Source organism: Peromyscus californicus, unplaced genomic scaffold (assembly GCF_007827085.1).
Source record: "Peromyscus californicus insignis strain IS unplaced genomic scaffold, ASM782708v3 Scaffold_9__1_contigs__length_137607984, whole genome shotgun sequence".
Taxonomy (NCBI): domain Eukaryota; kingdom Metazoa; phylum Chordata; class Mammalia; order Rodentia; family Cricetidae; genus Peromyscus; species Peromyscus californicus.
In genome coordinates, this window is record NW_026294617.1 from 74,587,696 (window position 1) to 74,600,350 (window position 12,655).

A 12,655-nucleotide genomic window follows, 5' to 3' on the forward strand; every position below is an offset into this window, starting at 1 on the left:
TGAGCGTCCTGAAATTCCGCCACAGGGCAGGCTCCGGCTGGTTGGCTTTCCTGCCGCCGTTTGTCCCTCGCGAAGCCCCGTTGCTCGCCCGGGAGGCGTGACTAGGGGCTGGGAGCAGGCGGGCTGCGGCGCCGTGGGCCCGGGCTGCCGCTGTCATGGATGCCTGGGTCCGCTTCAGTGCTCAGAGCCAAGCCCGGGAGCGGCTGTGTAGGTGCGGCCGACGGCGGAGCGCGGGCGGGCGGGAGGGCAGAGCAGGTGCCCGCGAGGCGACGGGCGCGCTACGGGGTCCCCAAGGGTCAGCCGTGGCTACGGGGGCCCGCGCGGCCCGGGAGGCGCACTCTGCAGCCGGTTGTGAGATGACTCTTTCCTGCTCACGGGAAAGATGGGGAAACTGAGGCATGAGTGGGCCAGTGGGGAGGCCGCCCAGGGTTACGGTGTCCACACAGCCACAGTTTCCTCACTGCTGTGGTGGCATGAGGGGCGATCCTTCCGGTTCTGCGTCGGCTCTCCGGCTGTCACCCAGGAGCAGCTGGCTCGCCTCTCCTTTGGGTTCCATACCGTTCCAGGACCTTAATCCCTTAGTTTACCTATCTGGAGGAATAGTCTGCCCTTCAACTAGATGGCCCGCTGTCGTGTTTGTATATAAACTCGCTGGTGGACGCGTCCCGGCTGCTCACTGACCCCTTTAGGCCTCACGCCTTGAAGCTCTTACTCTCTTAACTCCAAATAGTGCTCTCCACCCTCTCATAGGCTTTATTTTCTCGTGTCTTTCCCTTCCCCTGGCCTTGAGGAAAACCAGAAAGATATTGGTGTGAAAAGGGAGGAAATGTCCCCGGAGGAGTTTTTGTTTTCAGATTTGTTATTATTTGAGTGTTTTGTCTTGCAAATACGATGTGCACCACATGTGTGTCTGGTGCCTGCAGAGGTCAGAAGAGGGTGACGGATGCTCTGGACCTGGAGTTACAGACAGTTGTGAGCCACCGTGTGGGTTCTGGCAATGGGACCCCGGTCTTCTGCAAGAGCAAGTGCTCTTAACCGCCTCGCCAGCCCGCTGGAGGACGTGTTTGGCAGAGAGGTTAGGGAAGCCTGTCCCTTACTTCTCCTGTCCTCCCCTCCAGGGCTGCCCAGTATGCCTGTTCCCTTCTTGGCCATGCTTTGCAGAGACATGGCGCCAGTCCTGAGTTACAGAAACAGATTCGACAACTGGAGGGTCATCTGAGCCTTGGAAGAAAGCGTAAGTAAACCAGACCTTGCTTTTATCATTCTCAGCTGTGAGCCCATTGCCTCTCCTTCCTGCATTTTCCTTTTCTGCCTGTTTTCATCCTTTGGATCTTCTGCATGCCTCCAACTGAGATAAGACAACAGGCATAAGAAAGTTAGCATGGATTGGAGAGAACGGGGCAAGTCAAAACTAAACCGGGACCAAAATTAATTACAATTTGAAGTGTAAAAAAGGAACGAGCCCGCGGGCGGCGGTGGCGCACGCCTTTAATCCCAGCACTCGGGAGGCAGAGCCAGGCTGATCTCTGTGAGTTCGAGGCCAGCCTGCTCTACAGAGGGAGAGCCAGGATAGGCACCAAAACAACACAGAGAAACCCTGTCTGGAAAAAATGAAACAAACAAACAAAAAAGAATGAACTATGTTTACTCTTTCTTATTGTATGTTATTATTGCTTACTCGGCTTTTCCCTTTTTTCTCTCTTCTCCGCCCCCACCTCTGCCTCTCTACTTCAAATCCCTTGCTTTCCCTTGTTCTTCTCCACAAGTGCTACGCCTGGGTAACTCGGCAGATGCTCTCGAGTCAGCCAAAAGAGCTGTGCACCTATCAGATGTCGTCCTGAGGTTCTGCATCACTGTTAGTCATCTCAATCGAGCCTTATACTTTGCCTGTGACAATGTTCTGTGGGCTGGAAAGTCGGGACTGGCTCCCCGCGTGGACCAGGAAAAGTGGGCGCAGCGTTCATTCAGGTTCGGTTTTCTTTTCTCCTACAAGACTATTTGTGGCCTCCATCCTTCATGGCTTGCACATGCACATGTGCGCACGTACACACACACACACACACATATAATTTTCACTTTATGTGTATGGATGTTTTGCCTGCATGTATGTCTGCACCATTTGTGTGCCTGGTGCTGACAGAGGCCAAGAGAGGGCACCAGAATTGGAGTTACAGATGGTTATGAGCTGTCATGTGGGTTCTGGGAATCGGAATCCAGGTCCTAGGGAAGAGCAGAGGTGCTTTTGCACATTAAACCATCCCTCTAGCCCCGTATACACACGTTTTTAAAAAGTGTTATTGCAGGAGAGGGAGAGCACCACGCACACATCTGTGGGTCAGAGGGCAGCAGGCTTTCTCCACCACGGTGAGTTCCAGGCACCAAACTCAGGCTTGCGAGGCAGGTGCTTCCTTCCGCCTTCCGAGCCGTCTCCCAGCCTGTGACTTGCTATTTATGAGACAGAGGTAGCTCAGGATTTTCTGAGTGTACAGTTGGCTTTTCATAGCCATTTCCTCGTCTTTTCATTCAGGCAACCACAGAGTGAAAATGTCCGAGGGGAAAAGCGCATCTGAATTGAACATGTCAAAGTGTTTTGTGTCATTATCCTTAAACAATACAGCATAACATTTCTTTGCATTGCATATATATTGTATTAGATATTATAAACAGTCTGGGGGTGGATACAGAGGACTGTAGGTTATATATAAATTCAATACCATTTTATCTAAGAGTTTTGAGCAGTTATGGAGTTGGGTAGGATTTGGGTGGGTGGCCAGGATGCAGGATCCTGGAATTAATCCTCCATGGCTGCCAGACTATATATTATTCATTTCTTTGTCTGCTTTTGAGACAGGGTCTTACTGTATAGCCCTGGTTGACTCACTATATAGACTATCCTGGCTTTGAACTCACAGAGATCCGCCTGCCTCTGTCTCCTGAGCGCTGGCACCACTGCCCAGGCTTCATTCATATCTTAAACCATAAAACAGTAATAATATCAGATGGAAGTTGGATTTGCTATACCATAGCTGACTGAGATTAGAGATGATAAATATTGTATTACTTTAATTATGTCTAAAGCATAGATAGTCTATCCTCATTGCCTTCCCACACGTTTATTCCATTTCCCCCTTTTTTTAAATGTTATTTATTATTAGTGTTGGGGGCAGGTGGCATTGCCACACTGTACGTGGAGGTCAGTTTGCAAGGGTTGGTTCTCTCCTCCCACTGTGTGGATCTCAAGGTTGAACTCAGGTGGTCACATTTGGTGACAGAGCCTTTACTCTGCTGAGTCAGCTTGCCTGGTTTTTATTTCTTTTGTTGTTGCTTCTGCTGCTGATACAGGTCTCACTGCACAGCCTGGCTTAGCCTTGAACTCAGGGTTCCCCTGCTTTAGATGAGACAGGTCTCACTGCACAGCCTGGCTTAGCCTTGAACTCAGGTTTCCCCTGCTTTAGACCTCTCCGCTCCCAGCTCTAGGACAGGATTACAGGCATGTGATACCACGCCTAGTTTATTTTTCTTCCGTGATATTGGGGTCTCATAGGGCTGAGAGAACAGTCTTCTACAAGCGTGAAGGCCTGAGTTTGATCCCCAGAACCCCCCAACACACACACAAACACAAACCAGGGATGGTGATGCAATCTTGTAATCCAGCAATATGGAGGTTAATCAGGAGGATTCCCAAGGCTCTTTGGCCAGCCAGCCTAGAGCAATAATGAGCAAGCTTCAGGCCAAGTGAGAAACCCTGTCTCAAAAAACAAGGTGGATAGCACCCAAGAAGTGACCCCAAGGTCCGGGCTTCACATACATGTGCACGTGTGTGCATGCATACCCACAAATATGTACACCTGAACACGTGAAAGAGATGGGAGTCTCGGGTGTTGCTCAGGCTGGTACAGGATTCCTGGGTTCAGACAACCCTCCTCCCGTAGCCACCCCAGTAGCTGGGACTCCACAAGTATGTACCACTGCCGCTGTGCTTGGCTTTTCCAAAACTATTTTGTAGTTTCTTACTACTACGGCGAAGAGATTAAGCCAAAGCCAAACAAATGTGGTGCCTGACCTTGAACTTTAAGGTCTGCAGTGAGGTGGCTCAGTGAGGAAGAGTGAGCAGACCTGATGGTCTGAGTCCCATACCTGGGGCCCAGGTAACGATGCAAGAAAAGAGCCACTCCAGAAAGTTGTTCTTTGACTTCCATACGGATACCATTGCACTTGTGCCCCCCCCCATATATACACTCCACATAGTAGTAATAAATAAAACAAATTTAAAAAGAGAAAAGCAACCAAGGCTCATTACAGTGTAGGGAGCCAGCTACTAAAACAATTAATTATACCTATAAGATGGTTGAGTAGGTTTAAAGTGCTTACAGGGTGAACCTGATGGCCTGAGTTTAGTCCCTAGAGCCTATGATGGGAGGAGAGAATTGAGTCCGCAAGTGAGCCTTCCAACCTCCACACATGTACCTACACACAGACACACAGACACACAGACACACACACACACACACACACACACACACACACAGGTATAGCGATTATGGAAGAATGATACAAGGTACATTAAGAGAGGCTGAGAATGTAGCTCATTGATAGAGTGCTGTCTAAGGTATTTAGGTTTCACTGTAATTAGATAAGAAGAAAACAAGTGGATACTTTTCAGAGCAGATGTAATGATGTGATTTACACTCACACTACTAGCTACTTTATCAAACTCAATGGTTAGGGTAGGGACAAGAATGGCCACAGAGAGACTAGTTAAAAGACCAAAGTGCAGTCTAGATAAGAGATGATTGTGGCCAACACTCGGAACACTAGAGAAATATTGTATTTTTTCCCAGGGGGGTAACACAGAATCCCAGTCTTTTGAAAGATGTATTTATAGTCATTTTAGTTGGTATGTATCTGTATTGGCACGTGTGCATTGGAGTGCAGGTGCCTGCAGGTGCTGGAGGTGTCAGAGGTGTGAGTGCAGCTGCCTACAGGTGCTGGAGGTGTTAGAGTGTGAGTACCAGTGCCTACAGGTGCTGGAGGTGTTAGAAGTGTGAGTGCAGATGCCTGCAGGTGCTGGAGGTGTTAGAGTGTGAGTACCAGTGCCTACAGGTGCTGGAGGTGTTAGAGTGTGAGTACCAGTGCCTACAGGTGCTGGAGGTGTTAGAGTGTGAGTACCAGTGCCTACAGGTGCTGGAGGTGTTAGAAGTGTGAGTGCAGATGCCTGCAGGTGCTGGAGGTGTTAGAGTGTGAGTACCAGTGCCTACAGGTGCTGGAGGTGTTAGAGTGTGAGTACCAGTGCCTACAGGTGCTGGAGGTGTTAGAGTGTGAGTACCAGTGCCTACAGGTGCTGGAGGTGTCAGAGGTGGGAGTGCAGCTGCCTACAGGTGCTGGAGGTGTTAGAGTGGGAGTACCAGTGCCTACAGGTGCTGGAGGTGTTAGAGTGTGAGTGCAGGTGCCTACAGGTGCTGGAGGTGTCAGAGGTGTGAGTGCAGGTGCCTACAGGTGCTGGAGGTGTTAGAGTGTGAGTACCAGTGCCTACAGGTGCTGGAGGTGTTAGAGTGTGAGTACCAGTGCCTACAGGTGCTGGAGGTGTCAGAGGTGGGAGTGCAGCTGCCTACAGGTGCTGGAGGTGTTAGAGTGGGAGTACCAGTGCCTACAGGTGCTGGAGGTGTTAGAGTGGGAGTACCAGTGCCTACAGGTGCTGGAGGTGTTAGAGGTGAGTGCAGGTGCCTTCAGGTGCTGGAGGTGTTAGAGTGTGAGTGCAGCTGCCTACAGGTGCTGGAGGTGTCAGAGTGGGAGTGCAGGTGCCTACAGGTGCTGGAGGTGTCAGAGGTGTGAGTGCAGGTGCCTACAGGTGCTGGAGGTGTTAGAGTGTGAGTACCAGTGCCTACAGGTGCTGGAGGTGTCAGAGGTGGGAGTGCAGCTGCCTACAGGTGCTGGAGGTGTTAGAGGTGAGTGCAGGTGCCTACAGGTGCTGGAGGTGTCAGAGGTGGGAGTGCAGGTGCCTACAGGTGCTGGAGGTGTCAGAGGTGGGAGTGCAGGTGCCTACAGGTGCTGGAGGTGTCAGAGGTGTGAGTGCAGGTGCCTACAGGTGCTGGAGGTGTCAGAGGTGGGAGTGCAGGTGCCTACAGGTGCTGGAGGTGTCAGAGGTGGGAGTGCAGGTGCCTACAGGTGCTGGAGGTGTTAGAGGTGAGTGCAGGTGCCTACAGGTGCTGGAGGTGTCAGAGGTGGGAGTGCAGGTGCCTACAGGTGCTGGAGGTGTCAGAGGTGGGAGTGCAGGTGCCTACAGGTGCTGGAGGTGTCAGAGGTGGGAGTGCAGGTGCCTACAGGTGCTGGAGGTGTCAGAGGTGTGAGTGCAGGTGCCTACAGGTGCTGGAGGTGTCAGAGGTGGGAGTGCAGGTGCCTACAGGTGCTGGAGGTGTCAGAGGTGGGAGTGCAGGTGCCTACAGGTGCTGGAGGTGTTAGAGTGTGAGTGCAGGTGCCTACAGGTGCTGGAGGTGTCAGAGGTGGGAGTGCAGGTGCCTACAGGTGCTGGAGGTGTTAGAGGTGAGTGCAGGTGCCTACAGGTGCTGGAGGTGTTAGAGGTGAGTGCAGGTGCTGGAGGTGTTAGAGTGTGAGTGCAGGTGCTGGAGGTGTTAGAAGTGTGAGTGCAGGTGCTGGAGGTGTTAGAGGTGAGTGCAGGTGCCTACAGGTGCTGGAGGTGTTGGCTCCCACGGAGACGGAGTTGCAGGTGGTTGTGAGCCGCCTGACATGGGCTCTGGAAACCAAACCTAAGGCCTCCGGAAGAGCAGTGCAAACCCTTAAAGACAAGCTGTCTCTCCAGCCTCTCAGGATTTGTTTTAAAACTAGGACAATGTATTGAGTGTAGATCACTGTTACTAGGGTAGATTAAAAACAAAACACAGGCTGCAGAGATGTCTAAGTCAAGTAAAGTGGTTGTTGCATATAAGCATGGGGACCTGAGTGTAGCTGGAGAGCTTTTCTTTCCGGGTCCCACCAAGTCCTGCCAGTCCCGGAGCCCACTTATAAAATAAGCACACAGACTCTTACATTATTTAAACTGCTTGGCCATTAGCTCAGGCCTATCATTGTCTAGCTCTTACTCTTATATTTAGCCCATTTCTATTAATCTTTACTTTGCTGTGTGGCTCGTGGCTTACTGGTACCTTACATCTTGCTTGTCCTGGCGGTGGCTCCAGGCAGTCTCCTGCTCCACCTTCCTGTTCCCTCAATTCTCCTCTCTGTTAGTCCCACCTATACTTCCTGTCTGGCTACCGGCCAATCAGTGTTTATTTATACAGAGCGATATCCACAGCAATAGTGATTATTTCATAATACACATATTCAAAATATCACTGTACACTTAAACATATATAGTTTTTTTTGTTTGTTTGTTTTGTTTTGTTTTTTGAGACAGGGTTTCTCTGTGTAGCTTTGCGCCTGTCCTGGAACTCACTTGGTAGCCCAGGCTGGCCTCGAACTCACAGAGATCCGCCTGCCTCTGCCTCCCGAGTGCTGGGATTAAAGGCGTGTGCCACCACCGCCCGGCAACATATATAGTTATACCCCAGAAATAATAAAGAAAAAAGAACTCTCCTACTATTTTATAATTAGTATGTGTTTATGTGCACCTTAAGATCCTGGCTTAAAATTCGTAAGTGTCATGAAATCTGCCAAGATTGACTTCAAATTTCATTTTTGAGACAATCAATATAACATACCACACTGAGCTGGAAGGACGGCAGTGGTAATGTGCTCACCATTCAAGTGTGAGGACCCAAGTTCGGGTCCCCAGAACCTGTGTAAATGCTGGTAGGCATGAAGATAGGGACTCTCTCAGAACAAGATGGCTAGTCAGACTCTCCTTGTACAGGTACGCTCTGGAGTCAGTTACGGTGGACACAGCCTTCCAAAGCCAAGCTTGGGCCTCCGGTGCATAGATGTGCCCAGGCATTCACACACACTTGTGTATACATATGCACACATGAAACACACACACACACACACACACACACACACACACACAGGGTAGGGGGATACACTTAACTTGACCCTAATAATGTAAACTATTTTGAGAGAACAAATTTAGCTGTTCAAGAGACACATACAGCCTGAAGTGGTGATACATGCCTATAATCCCAACACTTAGGATCAGGAGTTCAAGGACAACCTGGGTTACATGAGACCCTGTCTCAAGAAAGAGAGAAGAAAAAAGATTTATACATATTTTGACCATTTAAATCCAATCTTTAAGAAAAAAAAAAAAAAACAAAGACCCCTCCAAAAGGTCCAGAGATATTAAGTGACTGCTAGAGATGTTAGATTATAAATTCCTTAAGCACAAAAATACATTATTTATTATTATTTACCCTGTGGCACTGGCTGATGAACTCACTATGTAGGCTAGCCATAGCTCAAACTCTCCAAGTGCTGGGACTAAAGGCATGCACCACCATACCCAGCCCAGCAAAAACATCTTCTACTTTTTTTTTTTTTTTTTTCTTTAAGGCCAGGCTTTCTCTGTGTAGCCCTGGCTGTCCTGGAACTTACTCTGTAGCCCAGGCTGGCCTCGAACTCAGATCCGCCTGCCTCTGCTTCCCAAGCGCTGGGATTAAAGGCGTGCGCCACTACACCTGGCTCATTTTTGTTATGTTCTGAGACAGGATTTTTTATTTCACTATGTAGTCCAGGCCGGCTACGAATTCTCCATCCTGCCTAAACCTTCCTAGTGTTGGATTTACGGGCATACATTAGCTAAATACAAAAGCCTGTGAGGTTTTTTTGTTCTTGTTATATTGGCTGTGTGTGTGTGTGTGTGTGTGTGTGTTACAAGGTCTATACATGTAGACTCCAGACGTCGTCTACTGTTCTTCACCTTATGTCTTGAGGCAGGGTCTTTTACTGAACCTGGAGCTCTCCGCTTGGCTGGACTGGCTGGCTGGACAAGACCCTGGGGTCCTCCCAGCACTGGGGTCACAGGCATGAGCCACTCCACCGGGCTTTTTATGTGGGTGCTGGGGACCCAAACTCAGGTATTGGCGAAATTATTAAGGCCACTCCACGTAGTTAGAAGGAAGATTTATCTAGTGGATAACTTACAAATGAAGGGATAGGTAGGTCGTGGGGTCTGGGGAAAGTGTATCGCAGTCCAGCGGTGTTCCCTGGAGCTCTGTTCAGTCAACCTCCACCGTCCAGGGTCCTGGAACCGAGAGAGAGAGCGCTGGCCCATCCCCATCTCGGGTCTCCAGGGTCCTCCCTTAGCCCCGCCTTGTAGGCGTGACAGTTGCTGAAGCCTCAATGGGGGTTGGAACTTCCAGATCAAAGCTGGAATGGCTACCCACTACACACTATAAACAAGATTGTCAACATACTTACAATGGGACTGGAGAGATGACACAGCACTTAGAGCTCTGTCTGTCTGTCTGTCTGTCTGTCTGTCGTAGTTAGGGTTTCTATTGCTGGGAAGCAACATCATGACCACAGCAGCTCTTATAAAGGAAAACAGTTAATAGGGTTGGCTTACAGTTCAGAGGTTTAGTCCGTTATCATCATGGCAGGACATGGCGGCGTGCAGGCAGACATGATCCTGGAGAAGGAGCTGAGAATGTACATCTTGATCCATAATGCAGCAGAAGGAATCTGTGTGCTGGGTGTGGCTTGGGCATATATGAGACCTCAAAGCCCACCCCCACAGCAGCACACTTCCTCCAATGAGACCACACCTATTCAACAAGGCCACAACTCCTAATAGTGCCACTCCCTATGAACCAAGCATTCAGACACATGAATCTACAGGGCCATTTCTGTTCAAACCCACACTGTTCCTCCAGAGGACATGGGTTCAACTGCCAGCACCCACATGGCATTTCACAACCACCAGTAACTCCGGTTCCAGGGCATCTGACACCCTCTCTGGCCTTCTTGGGTGCCAGGCATGCACATGGTACACAGACATATGTGAAGGTGAAACACTCATATATGTAAGATAAGAACTTTAAAAACGGTCATAACCTTATGATGACATCTTTTTAGTTAAGAACACCTGAGCGCAGATCTACCCAGTTAGCAAATTTTAAGTATATGATGCAGTTGTATTAACTGTAGTCACCATGCTGTATGTTAGATGTAGACTTACTTATTTTGTAGAACTGGGTGTTTGAACTGGTTAATGTCTTCTTGTTTCTCATCCCCTCTGGTCCTGGCAACCACCACCCTATTCTGTGTTTCAGTGAGTTAGCCTATGTAGATTTAACATGGAAGTGAGATCATGTGTCTTTCTGTATCAGATTTATTGAACCTAGCGTATGGTCCAGAAGGAAGGACAGTTCTTTTCTTGGTGTTGCTGAGACTGAACTCAGGGACTCATGCACGCAAGGCAAATACTCTTACTCGTGAACTACATTGCTATTTCTAAGGCAGGACGTAGTTTTTAACTTAAAATTTATTTATTTATATTGTGTATGTGGGTGCATGTGTGTGCCATGGTGTCTGTGGAAGTCAGAGGACAAGTTGAGGACATCAGTTCTATCTTCCATGTGGGTTCTGGGGATCGAACTCAGGTCTTCAGGCTTAGTGGTGAATACTCTTACCCACTAAGCTATCTCAGCAGTCCCCAGAGTGGGCATTTCCAGTGGTGGGTTATAGATTTGCTTCTGACACTCTGATGTGGAGTCCCTTTGCAGTGCATGAGCAAAGTGTTTCAGTTTGTGTAGGGTTTGCTGAATGGATTGTGTGCCCTTCCTAACGTGGCGTCTGCCTGTGCATCCCAGGTACTATCTGTTTTCCCTCATCATGAATCTGAGCCGCGACGCTTATGAGATTCGTTTACTGATGGAACAGGAGACTTCAGCTTACGGCAGGCGAATGAAGGTTTCTGGAGTCCCGGGAGGAGTCGAGACTGGGGGACCTGGAGGACCCGCAACTCCAGGGGGATGCCTGCCACAACTGGCTCTGAAGTTTCGACTCCGAGTCCTGCTCTTGGCTCGTGTCCTTCGAGGTCACCCCCCTCTTCTGCTGGACGTGCTCAGAAACGCCTGTGACCTCTTCATCCCACTGGACAAACTAGGCCTCTGGCGCTGTGGCCCTGGGATTGTGGGCCTTTGTGGCCTCATATCCTCCATTCTGTCTATTCTCACCCTAATCTGTCCCTGGCTACGACTCAAGCCCTGACATTCTGATACAAGATAAGGAGGGAGCCTGAATTGGTGAGATGGAATCTTAGATTGTCCCCCATGTGCCAGCCTCTTTCTAATTCGACGCCTTGATTGAGGTTACGATCCAGATACTTAGGGTGAAGGGAAGAACCTTGCCCAAGACGAGGTCAGGAAGGCGATGTCGGCGGAAAGACTCAGCACGCCTCGAGAGGTGTTTGGGCCTCTCTGTTGTGGACAGAATCTCTTTGCTCTCTTCCCTTTATCTGTGTTGAGTCTGGTTAAGAATTTGTCACCATGCGACAGAATTGTTTTTCTTAGTCCCCTGTCCAGATACTTAAACAGAATTACTTTTTGTAGGAGAATCAGAAGTTTTGAATGGTAAAGTGCTAATTGTATTCTTTTCTGAAGCAGCATGTAGCATATTTCTTCCTTCACAGTCCATAATTTTTGAGACTTTATTTCACGTCCCAGCTGACTCTTCCCTCACGTCTCCACACCGAAGGCCATGACACTTCTCCCCTGCGTCTTCCTCGCCAGCCTCCTCCTGATGTGGCGTTGACCCTTCTCTCCTCCACGCCTTCGGGTGTCTGCTCACACTTGGATATTAGAGTTTCCCTCCTCACTGGCTCTTGCCTTTCTTTAACTCTCCAGAGCAATGCTGTGTCTGGCCTCTTGCTGTAAATACTGTACAATGAATCTGTGTAGTAACTGTGGTCCATGCCCACAGTGCAAGCAAGCCTTCCAGGTCAGCAAATTAAAGATCAGTTTGCTCACTAATTGATTTATTCATTTTCAAGATGGGGGTCTCACTCCGTTACCCAGGCTGGCCTGAAACCCTGAGTTCTCTTGCTTCAGGCTTGTGTGTAGCTGGGAGAACAGGTGTGTGTCACTATCCAGCTGCTCATTGGCATCTGGTCTGGCCTCTGTGTTCTGGCCATTTTAAGCCTTAGTTCCCATGACTATGGGTGGGTTTCCATGGCACTGGCAACTAACATCGTTACCTACAGGTTTTCATTGAAAACTTAAGTGTTGGGGAAAGTAGTGGGCAATCGAAAGTGCTAAGATGTTTCTACCATTCTTGTGACGTTTATAGCCTCCTTACATTGGGGTGGAAGATTCTAAACCAAAGCAATTATGTTGACACTACAAAGCACACCTGTCTGCAGACATGGACTCTCGGAAAGCTATTAAACACACAAACATGACCCGAGCTCAGTGAACTGGCAGGGTCACACAGTGGGACTGCCCTTTGCACAGGAGGCAGAAGACTGCTGTCGGCTTTTAGTCTGCATGTCTCAGGTTGAGATTGGTACGGCAAAAAGAAGTCGTCTCTATCTTCTGCTCTCCGTTCCAAACGGGAGGAAATCACTGTACACCAAACACGGAGGGGGAAAGCAGCCTCACAAAGGGTCCAAAGCTGTTCCCGTTGAATATCACTTGAGGCCTCCAGGGGGCAGCACCAAGCCCGAGGCCGGGACTGAGATCCCTCTGTCCTCTTGGTCCGGGGC

General features: G+C 49.4%; 1 protein-coding gene and 1 long non-coding RNA gene across 2 annotated transcripts; both read left to right on the forward strand.

The window, feature by feature from the left end:
* Nucleotides 1–44: 44 nt before the first annotated feature.
* Nucleotides 45–11,924, forward strand: Pex11b (peroxisomal biogenesis factor 11 beta). The gene is made up of 4 exons (XM_052730819.1): nt 45–211; nt 1,119–1,234; nt 1,767–1,968; nt 10,764–11,924. The coding sequence occupies exons 1-4, from the start codon at nt 156–158 to the stop codon at nt 11,161–11,163; spliced, it is 774 nt and encodes a 257-aa protein (XP_052586779.1). The 5' UTR covers nt 45–155; the 3' UTR covers nt 11,164–11,924.
* LOC128105574 (uncharacterized) lies at nt 1,975–8,280 on the forward strand. The gene is made up of 2 exons (XR_008216368.1): nt 1,975–5,955; nt 6,166–8,280. It is a non-coding gene; the product is annotated as an uncharacterized LOC128105574 (long non-coding RNA).
* Nucleotides 11,925–12,655: the final 731 nt, after the last annotated feature.